A 13998-nucleotide genomic window follows, 5' to 3' on the forward strand; every position below is an offset into this window, starting at 1 on the left:
GGCCAGGGCATCACACTCCAATCACATCATCCAAATGTCATCGATGCTTAACAGTAATTTAGGCTCTGTGTGAGTGTGAGTATGTGTGTGTGTGTGTGTTCATATGTGTGATGAGTATGTTCATGTGTGACTCTGTTCCATCTCTGTGTGTCCTACAGGGATATCCACAGGCTGGGGGTGACACTGATGGGCCACCAGAAGAAGATCATGACCAGTGTACAGCTGATGCGTGTCCAGGTGCTCAACAGAAGTGTGCCCTCAGTGCACGTATAACTTCAGCCTCGAGGCTTCTCCAGCCAGCTGATTGTCAAATCTAGCCCCAGGCTTCTGAGGCCTAGTGGAACTCATGGGAATTGATCTATGACTATCAGAGAAACTACAAGAGGAGTGTCTGGGTGACATTTTGGTTAACATTTCAAGACCTCTTCCTTGAGAGATTGAAACTTTAAGAGGACGGATATGAAGGGACTCGAGTACCGTAGCCTATCAAGTCCAAAGGACATTTTTATCTTTGTTTTTCCTATTCAGATATGTTTTATGTCTTGTTTGTAAAAATTGAAGGACTGCCTTAATCTCCACAAATAATTTAAATGTTGTTGTATACAAAGAGAGATTTTATTAATATTAATGTATCAGTTAAGTATACGTTACAATGGATCTGAGTGATAGCCTAGCGTACAGTAAGAGAGAGACTGGCAGGGGCTGGAGCACTGAGCTGTGTCCCCCAGCACACAGCTTCTCCTATGGTTCCCCTGAGAACCGGCACCAGGCCCCCCCCCCACTTACATGGCACAAGAAGACCCTGGACCTGAACCTGACAGTGGATAAACAGCAACAACCTTGGCGGCTCACCAGAAAGGCCAAGTCTCCTCCATTGAGGAAGAGGCCAGTTTCACCCTTGGCCATGAAAGATAACAAGAGACACAATCTCACACAGTAAACTTTAGAAGGACCCTAGGAGAGAAGCACTGTGTTCTCTCCCTGGTACAGCTGCGTAGCGCACAACTACTGTAGAACAGATGTATGGATGATGGCTTATTGTGATTATAGTGTTTTGACTCTGTGGTGGTAAGAAGATAAAAACAAGGAATAGGGGAAGTGCTGTATGTGGAATGTTTTTATCTAAATACTCTGGAAACAATATTATTGACGTCCTAGTTCCACTGTGCAATCAAAAAAATGGTTTTCTCATGCACCTACAGTTGAAGTCAGAAGTTTACATACACCTAGGTTGGAGTCATTAAAACTTGTTTTTCAACCTCTCCACACATTTCTTGTTAACAAACTATAGTTTTGGCAAGTCGGTTAGGACATCTACTTTGTGCATGACACAATTAATTTTTCCAACAATTGTTTATAGACAGATTATTTCACTTATAATTCACTATATCACAATTCCAGTGGGTCAGAAGTTTACATACACTAAGTTGACTGTGCCTTTAAATCAAATCAAAAGAAATCAGCCAAGACCTCAGAACAAATTGTAGACCTCCTCAAGTCTGGTTCATCCTTGGGAGCAAATTCCAAACGCCTGAAGGTACCACGTTCATCTGTACAATCAATAGTACGCAAGTATAAACACCATGGGACCACGCAGCCGTCATACCGCTCAGGCTGGAGACGCATTCTGTCTCCTAGAGATGAACGTACTTTGGTGCGTAAAGTGCAAATCAATCCCAGAACAACAGCAAAGGACCTTGTGAAGATGCTGGAGGAAACAGGTAAAAGTATCTATATCCACAGTAAAACAAGTCCTATATCGACATAACCTGAAAGGCCGCTCAGCAAGGAAGAAGCCACTGCTCCAAAACCGCCAGAAAAAAGACAGACTACGGTTTGCAACTGCACATGGGGACAAAGATCGTACTTTTTGGAGAAATGTCCTCTGGTCTGATGAAACAAAAATATAACTGTTTGGCCATAATGACCATCGTTATGTTTGGAGGAAAAAGGGGGGACTTGCAAGCCGAAGAACACCATCTGTGAAGCATAGGGGTGGCAGCATCATGCTGTGGGGGTGCTTTGCTGCAGGAGGGACTGGTGCACTTCACAAAATAGATGGCATCATGAGGCAGGAAAATTATGTGGATATATTGAAGCAACATCTCAAGGCATCAGTCAGGGAGTTAAAGCTTGGTAGCAAATGGGTTTCCAAATGGACAATGACCCCAAGCATACTTCCAAAATGGCTTAAGGACAACAAAGTCAAGGTATTGGAGTGGCCATCACAAAGCCCTGACCTCAATCCTATAGAACATTTGTGGGCAGGACTGAAAAAGCGTGTGCGAGCAAGGAGGCCTACAAACCTGACTCAGTTACACCAGCTCTGTCAGGAGAAATGGGACAAATTTCACCCAACTTATTGTGGGAAGCTTGTGGAAGGCTACCCGAAATGTTTGACCCAAGTTAAACAATTTAAAGGCAATGCTACCAAATACTAATTGAGTGTATGTAAACTTCTGACCCACTGGGAATGAGATGAAATAAATAAAAGCTGAAATAAATAATTCGCTCTACTATTATTCTGACATTTCACATTCTTAAAATAAAGTGGTGATCCTAACTGACCTAAGACAGGGAATTTTTACTAGGATTAAATGTCAGGAATTGTGAAAAACTGTGTTTAAATGTATTTGGCTAAGGTGTATGTAAACTTCCGACTTCAACTGTATGTTGGATTTCTTGAATAAGTGTTCTATGTCTCTTTTTATTAGAGAAGAAGGTCATTATATACCCTGAATATGCATTGTATAACTATGGTGACATTTCAATAATGTTTCCAGATCTTTCTCCTGAGATGCTTTAAAAAGAAAACCACAGGACTTCAGTAGAAATTCCGTATTTTATAAAAGTATGTTTTATTAGATCTATCAATTGACAAACAGCCTTCAGTTTTCTATACCAGTACATACAGTGGGGAAAAAAAGTATTTAGTCAGCCACCAATTGTGCAAGTTCTCCCACTTAAAAAGATGAGAGAGGCCTGTAATTTTCATCATAGGTACACGTCAACTATGACAGACAAAATGAGAAAAAAAAATCCTGAAAATCACATTGTAGGATTTTTAATGAATTTATTTGCTAATTATGGTGGAAAATAAGTATTTGGTCAATAACAAAAGTTTCTCAATACTTTGTTATATACCCTTTGTTGGCAATGACACAGGTCAAACGTTTTCTGTAAGTCTTCACAAGGTTTTCACACACTGTTGCTGGTATTTTGGCCCATTCCTCCATGCAGATCTCCTCTAGAGCAGTGATGTTTTGGGGCTGTCGCTGGGCAACACGGACTTTCAACTCCCTCCAAAGATTTTCTATGGGGTTGAGATCTGGAGACAGGCTAGGCCACTCCAGGACCTTGAAATGCTTCTTACGAAGCCACTCCTTCGTTGCCCGGGCGGTGTGTTTGGGATCATTGTCATGCTGAAAGACCCAGCCACGTTTCATCTTCAATGTCCTTGCTGATGGAAGGAGGTTTTCACTCAAAATCTCACGATACATGGCCCCATTCATTCTTTCCTTTACACGGATCAGTCGTCCTGGTCCCTTTGCAGAAAAACAGCCCCAAAGCATGATGTTTCCACCCCCATGCTTCACAGTAGGTATGGTGTTCTTTGGATGCAACTCAGCATTCTTTGTCCTCCAAACACGACGAGTTGAGTTTTTACCAAAAAGTTATATTTTGGTTTCATCTGACCATATGACATTCTCCCAATCCTCTTCTGGATCATCCAAATGCACTCTAGCAAACTTCAGACGGGCCTGGACATGTACTGGCTTAAGCAGGGGGACACGTCTGGCACTGCAGGATTTGAGTCCCTGGCGGCGTAGTGTGTTACTGATGGTAGGCTTTGTTACTTTGGTCCCAGCTCTCTGCAGGTCATTCACTAGGTCCCCCCGTGTGGTTCTGGGATTTTTGCTCACCGTTCTTGTGATCATTTTGACCCCACGGGTTGAGATCTTGCGTGGAGTCCCAGATCGAGGGAGATTATCAGTGGTCTTGTATGTCTTCTATTTCCTAATAATTGCTCCCACAGTTGATTTCTTCAAACCAAGCTGCTTACCTATTGCAGATTCAGTCTTCCCAGCCTGGTGCAGGTCTACAATTTTGTTTCTGGTGTCCTTTGACAGCTCTTTGGTCTTGGCCATAGTGGAGTTTGGAGTGTGACTGTTTGAGATTGTGGACAGGTGTCTTTTATACTGATAACAAGTTCAAACAGGTGCCATTAATACAGGTAACGAGTGGAGGACAGAGGCGCCTCTTAAAGAAGAAGTTACAGGTCTGTGAGAGCCAGAAATCTTGCTTGTTTGTAGGTGACCAAATACTTATTTTCCACCATAATTTGCAAATTAATTCATTAAAAATCCTACAATGTGATTTTCTGGGAAAAAAATTCTCAATTTATCTGTCATAGTTGACGTGTACCTATGATGAAAATTACAGGCCTCTCTCATCTTTTTAAGTGGGAGAACTTGCACAATTGGTGGCTGACTAAATACTTTTTTCCCCACTGTACCTATGGCCACTGCAAAAAATAACTGGATTTGCTAACCTCTATCTGAAATTAGGGGCTCTATTCAATCAGTATCACTGAATCGTTACAGATTGCTCATTAGACATTTTAAGGTAATTTCCAATTTAACCGAAATATGCAGCGTTTAACGTGAATGCAGTCTCCACTAACACGGGAACATTGCCTTTACATTTCAATCATGCTGTAACACTGAACTTCCGCAATACGGATTGAATAGAGCGATAGGTCTATTTGCTGTCAAACAAAATTCGAAAGACAAAAGCTTTTTGCAAAGATTGATGGATCATCCTTGTTTCCCATGTTGAATCATACAATGCAATAGTCCATGATGGCACAAATAACCATTTGTGTGTGTGACTGAAAAGCAATACCCCTCTGTATGCACGGCTCAGTGCTGATAGAGTCCACTGCCATGATTGATCTGGGAATAAATAAAATGGGTTTAACACAACTGACCTGTCTCGCCTGGGATGTTGCAGAATGTTTTACATCCCAATTCGGAACACAATACCCTGCCTAATCATTTACATTTACATTTACGTCATTTAGCAGACGCTCTTATCCAGAGCGACTTACAAATAGGTGCATTCACCTTATAGCCAGTGGGATAACCACTTTACAATGTTTTTATTTTTATTTTTTATTATTATTTTTTGTTTTATCATTTATTTATTTATTTTTGTTTATTTTTTATTTATTTTTTATTTTTGGGGGGGTGGGTTGGAGTAAAGGGGGGGGTAGAAGGATTACTTTATCCTATCCCAGGTATTCCTTAAAGAAGTGGGGTTTCAAATGTCTCCGGAAGGTGGTGAGTGACTCCGCTGTCCTGGCGTCGTGAGGGAGCTTGTTCCACCATTGGGGTGCCAGAGCAGCGAACAGTTTTGACTGGGCTGAGCGGGAACTATGCTTCCGCAGAGGTAGGGGAGCCAGCAGGCCAGAGGTGGATGAACGCAGTGCCCTCGTTTGGGTGTAGGGACTGATCAGAGCCTGAAGGTACGGAGGTGCCGTTCCCCTCACAGCTCCGTAGGCAAGCACCATGGTCTTGTAGCAGATGCGAGCTTCAACTGGAAGCCAGTGGAGTGTGCGGAGGTGCGGGGTGATGTGAGAGAACTTGGGAAGGTTGAACACCAGACGGGCTGCGGCATTCTGGATGAGTTGTAGGGGTTTAATGGCACAGGCAGGGAGCCCAGCCAACAGCGAGTTGCAGTAATCCAGACGGGAGATGACAAGTGCCTGGATTAGGACCTGTGCCGCTTCCTGTGTAAGGCAGGGTCGTACTCTCCGAATGTTGTAGAGCATGAACCTACAGGATCGGGTCACCGCCTTGATGTTAGCAGAGAACGACAGGGTGTTGTCCAGGGTCACGCCAAGGCTCTTCGCACTCTGGGAGGAGGACACAACTGAGTTGTCAACCGTGATGGCGAGATCATGGAACGGGCAGTCCTTCCCCGGGAGGAAGAGCAGCTCCGTCTTGCCGAGGTTCAGCTTGAGGTGGTGATCTGTCATCCATACTGATATGTCTGCCAGACATGCAGAGATGCGATTCGCCACCTGGTTATCAGAAGGGGGAAAGGAGAAGATTAGTTGTGTGTCGTCAGCGTAGCAATGATAGGAGAGGCCATGTGAGGATATGACAGTGCCAAGTGACTTGGTGTATAGCGAGAATAGGAGAGGGCCTAGGAACTGAGCCCTGGGGGACACCAGTGGTGAGAGCACGTGGTGCGGAGACAGCTTCTCGCCACGCCACTTGGTAGGAGCGACCGGTCAGGTAGGACGCAATCCAAGAGTGAGCCGCGCCGGAGATGCCCAGCTCGGAGAGGGTGGAGAGGAGGATCTGATGGTTCACAGTATCAAAGGCAGCAGACAGGTCTAGAAGGACAAGAGCAGAGGAGAGAGAGTTAGCTTTAGCAGTGCGGAGAGCCTCCGTGACACAGAGAAGAGTAGTCTCAGTTGAATGACCAGTCTTGAAACCTGACTGGTTTGGATCAAGAAGGTCATTCTGAGAGAGATAGCAAGAGAGTTGGCTAAAGACGGCACGCTCAATAGTTTTGGAGAGAAAAGAAATAAGGGATACTGGTCTGTAGTTGTTGACATCAGAGGGATCGGGTGTTGGTTTTTTGAGAAGGGGTGCAACTCTCGCTCTCTTGAAGACGGAAGGGACATAGCCAGCGGTCAAGGATGAGTTGATCAGCGAGGTGAGGTAAGGGAGAAGGTCACCGGAGATGGTCTGGAGAAGAGAGGAGGGGATAGGGTCAAGCGGGCAGGTTGTTGGGCGGCCTGCCGTCACAAGTCGCAAGATTTTATCTGGAGAGAGAGGGGAGAAAGAAGTCAAAGCATAGGGTAGGGCAGTGTGAGCTGGACCAGCACTGTCATTTGACTTAACAAACGAGGATCGGATGTCGTCAACCTTCTTTTCAAAATGGTTGATTGAAGTCATCCACAGAGAGAGAAATAGGGGGGGATTCAGCAGGGAGGAGAATGTGGCAAAGAGCTTCCTAGGGTTAGAGGCGGATGCTTGGAATTTAGAGTGGTAGAAAGTGGCCTTAGCAGCAGAAACAGATGAAGAGAATGTAGAGAGGAGGGAGTGAAAAAATGCCAGGTCCGCAGGGAGTCTAGTTTTCTTCCATTTCCGCTCAGCTGCCCGGAGCCCTGTTCTGTGAGCTCGCAATGAGTCATCAAGCCACGGAGCTGGAGGGGAGGACCGAGCCGGCCGGGAGGATAGGGGACATAGAGAGTCAAAGGATGCAGAAAGGGAGGAGAGGAGGGTTGAGGAAGCAGAATCAGGAGATTGGAGGGAGAAGGATTGAGCAGAGGGAAGAGATGATAGGATGGAAGAGGAGAGAGTAGCGGGAGAGAGAGAGCGAAGGTTGCGACGGCGCATTACCATCTGTGTAGGGGCAGAGTGAGTAGTGTTGAAGGAGAGGGAGAGAGAAAAGGATACAAAGTAGTGGTCGGAGACTTGGAGGGGAGTTGCAGTGAGATTAGTAGAAGAACAGCATCTAGTGAAGATGAGGTCAAGCGTGTTGCCTGCCTTGTGAGTAGGGGGGGACGGTGAGAGGGTGAGGTCAAAAGAGGAGAGGAGTGGAAAGAAGGAGGCAGAGAGAAATTAGTCAAATGTAGACGTAGGGAGGTTGAAATCCCCCAGAACTGTGAGGGGTGAGCCATCCTCAGGAAAGGAACTTATCAAGGCGTCAAGCTCATTGATGAACTCTCCAAGGGAACCTGGAGGGCGATAAATGACAAGGATATTAAGCTTAAATGGGCTAGTGACTGTGACAGCATGGAATTCAAATGACGAGATAGACAGATGGGTCAGGGGAAAAATTGAGAATGTCCACTTGGGAGAGATGAGGATTCCTGTGCCACCACCCCGCTGACCAGATGCTCTCGGGGTATGCGAGAACACATGGTCAGACGAGGAGAGAGCAGCAGGAGTAGCAGTGTTTTCAGTGGTAATCCATGTTTCCATCAGCGCCAAGAAGTCGAGGGACTGGAGGGTAGCATAGGCTGAGATTAACTCTGCCTTGTTGGCAGCAGAACGGCAGTTCCAGAGGCTGCCTGAGACCTGGAACTCCACGTGGGTCGTGCGTGCAGGGACCACCAGGTTAGAGAGGCAGCAGCCACGCGGTGTGAGGCGTTTGTGTAGCCTGTGCGGAGAGGAGAGAACAGGGATAGGCAGAGGCACAGTTGACAGGCTGCAGCAGATGGCTACAATAATGCAGAGGAGATCGGAATGAAATGAACTAAACATCTGGGAAAGGATAGAGCGGGGCCTCCCTCACCACAACTCCCAAATATAACTCTCCCAACTTCCACCTCAGAAACTATAATTGTTGTAAACTACAGCGGTTCAATGTTTTCTAGGAATAGACTAACTTAGTTTATTCAGCTAGCTAACTAGGTGCAGTATTATTCCGTGAAAAATGTCCGGGCACCTCGTCATAAGACCCCACAGCCAGCTAGCATGCCGGTCTCCAACAACACGGTTTAGCGCCAATACTCAGCCACAACAAACCACCAGTGTATCAACACGCAAGCAGATCGTTCGTGTCCGTGTCTAACGTTGTGGGTTAGTCCCGACAGCTTGAGCGAGTCCGTCGTCAACTTATTCAGCCAGTTAGTTAGCTAGGATAGTTAGCAAACTAGCTAGCCATTGAAGAACCCCTCCTTTCACGGCACGAACACAAAGAGAGCCAAACTAACGTTAACTAGTCACCCATGTCCCAAATTCCTTGAACGACTCGGGCTATCAATATGTAAAGAACAAAACACAAGTGTAGGTTATGACTTACCCCTAGCAGCTACTGTTAGCTAGCCAAGTGCAAAGCTAGCCACTGAATTGACTCAGCCAGTTCGCGTCTGTTCGCTCGGTCGTTCCAGCTATTGTTTACTAGTCGCTATCCAGGTAGCAACAAGCTAGCTAAATTTCAAGCACAGTAGCCACTTGCTACCTAATGTTAATGGTTCAGACAATGAGGTTAGAAAACAGCTGGATGGTAGGCAGTTCTTGTATGTATTTATTGTAGGCAGCCAGCTGGCGTAATTACAAGCACTCTCAGGCGTGAGACAACTATACCGTTGCTAATAGCTACTCGCCAGCTAGTCCAGGTGGTGAGTTAGCTAGCTAGCTAGCTTCGTGCTACACCCGGCCCGCCGAATACAGTACTAACCTACAATAATTACATACAACAACCCACGATAATCTAGGAATGAATATAAATTGAACAGTAATGGATAGGGTTAGGGTCTATCCAGTGTGTGGGCATGTAGCTTGGATTAGGGTTGTGGTTAGGGTCTATCCAGGGTGTGGGCATGTAGCCTGGGTTAGGGTTGAGGTTAGGGTTAGGGTTATGATAATAGCTAGGATTTGGGTTGATCCGGGGTGTGGACTTGATGCTAGGGTTAGCGTTGATCCGGGGTGTGGACTTGATGCTAGGGTTAGCGTTGATCCGGGGTGTGGCCTTGGAGTTATACATTCCATCCCTGGATTGAGGTAAGTTTTAAACCATTTCACTTGAAGTTCACCGAGGCTAGGGTTAAGGTTAGGGTTAAAAAAATATATTTGATGAACATTTTTATTTGGCCTTACTGCTGTTAGCCGATACAAATGCATTGAATAACATATTCACTACACGGAACAACAGATAGTCCCAAAAAACTAATCTAAAGGAAGTTTGTTCTGAAGTGTCTGTCCTATATCTGAGTCATATAAGAAAGATTAGGAAATATATATATATATATATATATTTTAACGTATTTAACCAATTATTTTTGGCACTAAACAGTCTCCATATATACTTCCATTACTTTTTTGCAACTGGTACCGTGGGAACTTCAGACGAGTCTTGTGAAGCCTGTGGGCTTCCTAGAGCAAAACAACCGACATGTACGTGTTCGTGAGACTCTCACCCTTCCAGATACTGTTCAGACGCTACAGACAGAAGTTGGCAGATCGGCAGTATCGACTTCAGACGAGTCCCATATTTTCTTTAGGAATGTAGTGGAGTAAAACTAAAAGTTGTCAAAAATATGAATAGTAAAGTACAGATACCCCCCAAAACGACTTAAATAGTACTTTCAACTATTTTTACTTATGTACTTTACACCAATGTGTGCTTGTAATAGTTTGTAGGCCAAACCGTTCGGACGCTACAGACGATTTTGTGAGAAGACCAATTTTCGGGATTTCAAATGGTCTGACAAACATCGCTCTAGCTCTGTCACCTTTCACCGCAGATGCGGAAGTGTGACATCGGCGGATGCGGTAGATTGAGACACATCCAACGAAAAAAAGAAGATATCTCTAGCTTTAACTGACAGATTTTTATGGGGATTTTTTTTATCGGGGCGCGGACATCGACTCTAGGGGGCTAAGGTTAGGGTTAGTGTTGGGGTTGAGCTGAGTTGTGGACAAGAAGCTCGGGTTAGGGTTAGGTTTAGTGCTGGGGTTGATCTGAGTTGTGGACAAGAAGCTCGGGTTAGGGTTAGGTTTAGTGCTGGGGTTGATCTGAGTTGTGGACAAGAAGCTAGGGTTTGGGTTAGAAGTTAGGGTTAGGGTTAGGGTAAATGGCAACATTCTGACTCTAGTTAGGGTTAGGGTTAGGATAAATGTCAACATTCTGACTCTAGTTAGAGGTCTTGCAAAATCCCAACATTGTGGTTCTGAATGCTTGGATCTGACTGGGACTGCTGGAACAAAACTCTGCCCGATTGCAAGGCTGTCACAGTTCGGAAACAATGGACTTTGACTGCTTGACTTGTTGTTGCTGAGTGTGTCTGTGCTTCTCTGTGCCCTTAAACTTAATTTCAACCACAGAAACTAAACAAAAAAAATCAGTGTTGAATCTTGGTCAGGGTGTCTGAGTAATTGGCCTCTAGTTCACCTTTAAGAGAGCTAGAGCTAATCCTCTCCTCTGTGAAAGTGAAACGAGATTGAACAGAAAGAACACTAATAATCTCATTATGGCCGTGTGCTTTGTTACCATGGAGTCCCATACCCAATTATCAGTTGCTGACCCATCCCCATGACGACACTGTACCCCTCCTACTCATTATAACTGTGAGTGTTCTAGACTGTCCCCTGGATGACTTGTCGCTGGGCGACACAGAGTGGGTCATGATGAGTCATGACAGGAGTGTGTTTGCTGTTTGTTATCGCTAATACCCAGGTCCTCATTGCAAAAGAAACCGCCAACAATAGAGATTCATTATAATCCTCAAGCATTTAAAATAAAACTCCCCATCAACAATACACATTCATTAAAATGCTTGAGCACTCAATGTAAATGTTATATCCGCCGTATAATGAAGTATTTTGAACAACCTTGGAACAATGAAACACTAAATATAGATTACCGTGTAGCCTAATGTGCTGCTGTCAATGCATCACATCGAATAAATAATTAAGTTTGCCCTTGACACAGAGCCAGAAGGGACTGTACAATACTGTGTATTGTTAGCTGGTTGTTTCAGACATTTTTGTCAAGGTATGTGTCTGTGGCAGCAGGGTGTGCTTGTGGGTTGGGTGTTGCGTTAATTGGACACAGTAGCCTCGTCTGACATCCGAAGACAGAAATGGGGTGATTGAGACAGTTCAGGCAGTACATGATAGAGTGCTGGGAGGCATAGGGATGTACTGTATGAGGTCAAGGTGTGAATCTACTACCACTTCATTAACTGCACAGTAACTCAGCTCCTACTGATGCCTCAATCTCTCTGTCTTATTCTGAAAATTGGAAGCATATACAGTATCTTCTATTTTTACACTAGCTAACTGACTACGACAAACTTTGCTGGCTGCATCAGTATCACTGTTTAAATACTAGAGATGCATGTGCTAGATTGAACAGTAGTTACCACCTTGAGAATGGGATTGATACACTAGCAGGGCAGAGGGGAGATATAAAAAGAACCCACATACTGTTAAAGCCCTCCACCAGTTCAGTTCTAGTTCATCATGTTTCTGTCTCCTCTTCAAAAGACTGGCTTCAAGCTGTATTCACTTCTGTATAGTAAACAACCCAAAGACTCACTGTTAGAGGGGACACCCATCAAGGAGAAATCCTCTCTCTCTCTCAAATCAAATCAAAATCAAATTCAGATCAAATATATTTGTCACATACACAGTTTACAGCAGGTATAAAAGTTAAAATAAGTTATAATAACAATAAAAAGTTAAAAATAACAAGTAGTAGGAGTAATAGAAGAGGGATTATGCATGGTAAATAAATACATCATTTAGCAGACGCTTTTATCCAAAGCGACTTACAGTCATGCGTGCATACATTTTTGTGTATGGGTGGTCCCGGGGATCGAACCCACTACCTTGGAATTACAAGCACCGTGCTCTACCAGCTGAGCTACAGAGGACCACGTAATAATAGAATGTATTTACACTATTTAAAAATATATAGTGGGTAGTGGAATCAATGGTATATATTAGAATTGCAGCGTTGACTGTGTGTGTGTGTGTGTGTAGGAGTTCTGAGTGTGTGTGTGTGTGTGTGCTTGCAGTGGTGGAAAAAGTATTAAATTGTCATACTTGAGTAAAAGTAAAGATACATTAATAGAAAATCACTCACTTAAAAGTCACCCAGTAAAACACTACTTGAGTAAAAGTCAAAAAGTATCTGGTTTTAAATGTCCTTAAGTACAGTGGTGGAAAAAGTACTAAATTGTCATACTTGAGTAAAAGTATGAACTAAAAGTAAATGCTATACATCAAATTCCTTATATTAAAGCTGCAATATGTAATATTTTTGGATATTACAAAATTCACAAAGAAATGTGAGTTATAGATCTGTCATTCTCATTGAAAGCAAGTCTAAGAAGCGGTAGATATGTTCTATGTGAGCAATTTCAATGCTTCCCGTGCTTAAGTTTTGTTTTTACGTCTTTTACTTTCGGTTTTGTACACCAGCTTCAAACAGCGGAAAATAAAATATTTTGGGTTATGGAAAATATATTTTGCAGTGGTTTAGATGGTACAATGATTCTCTACACTATACTTGCATGTTTTGTCAAATAAACTGAAATTAGGAGAACTATTATAATTTTTGCAACCAGGAAATGGCGGAGCGATTTCTACATAGTGCATCTTTAAGCAAACCAGATGGCACAATTTTGCTTTATTTTTATATTTATTTACGGACAGACAGGGACACACTCCAACACTCAGACATAATTTACAAATGCAGTATTTGTGTTTAGTGAGTCCGCCAGATCAGAGGCAGTAAGGGATGACAATGTGTTATATTGATAGGTGTGTAAATTGGACCATATTGCTGTCCTGCCTGAGCATTCTAAATGTAACTAGTACTTTTGGGTGTCAGGGAAAATGTATGGGAGTAAAAAGTGAATTCGCAAAGTGTTCAGACCGCTTGACTTTTTCCACATTTTGTTACGTTACAGCCTTATTCTAAAATTGATTAAATTATTGTTTTTCATCATGAATCTACACACAATACCCCATAATGACAAAGCGAAAACAGTTTTTTTTTTTACATTTTTGCTAATTTATTTAAATAAAAAACTGAAATACCTTATTTATATGAGTATTCAGACCCTTTGCTATGAGACTCTAAGTTTTGCTCCGGTGCATGCTGTTTCCATTGATCATCCTTGAGATGTTTCTACAACTTGATTGGAGTCCACCTGTGGTAAATTCAATTGATTGGACATGATTTGGAAAGGCACACACCTGTCTATATAAGGTCCCACAGTTGACAGTGCATGTCACAGCAAAAACCAAGCCATGAGGTCAAAGGAATTGTCCGTAGAGCTCAGAGACAGGATTGTGTCGAGGCACACATCTGGGGAAGGGTACCAAAACATTTCTGCAGCATTGAAGGTCCACATGAACACAGTGGCCTCCATCATTCTTAAATGGAAGAAGTTTGGAACCACCAATACTCTTCTTAGAGCTGGCCGCCAGGCCAAACTGAGCAATCGGGGGAGAAGGGCCT

General features: G+C 43.6%; 1 protein-coding gene across 1 annotated transcript in view; it reads left to right on the forward strand.

Moving 5' to 3' along the window:
* Positions 1 to 1231, forward strand: part of LOC121577671 (ephrin type-A receptor 8-like) — a 131141-nt gene extending 129910 nt beyond the window's left edge. The window contains exon 19 of the mRNA XM_041891442.2: positions 159 to 1231. Within this exon, the coding sequence (XP_041747376.1) occupies positions 159 to 273 (115 nt within the window). The 3' untranslated portion in view covers positions 274 to 1231. The remainder of the gene's footprint in view (positions 1 to 158) is intronic.
* The last annotated feature ends 12767 nt before the right edge of the window (positions 1232 to 13998 follow it).

This window comes from Coregonus clupeaformis, chromosome 12 (assembly GCF_020615455.1).
Source record: "Coregonus clupeaformis isolate EN_2021a chromosome 12, ASM2061545v1, whole genome shotgun sequence".
Taxonomy (NCBI): Eukaryota; Metazoa; Chordata; class Actinopteri; order Salmoniformes; family Salmonidae; genus Coregonus; species Coregonus clupeaformis.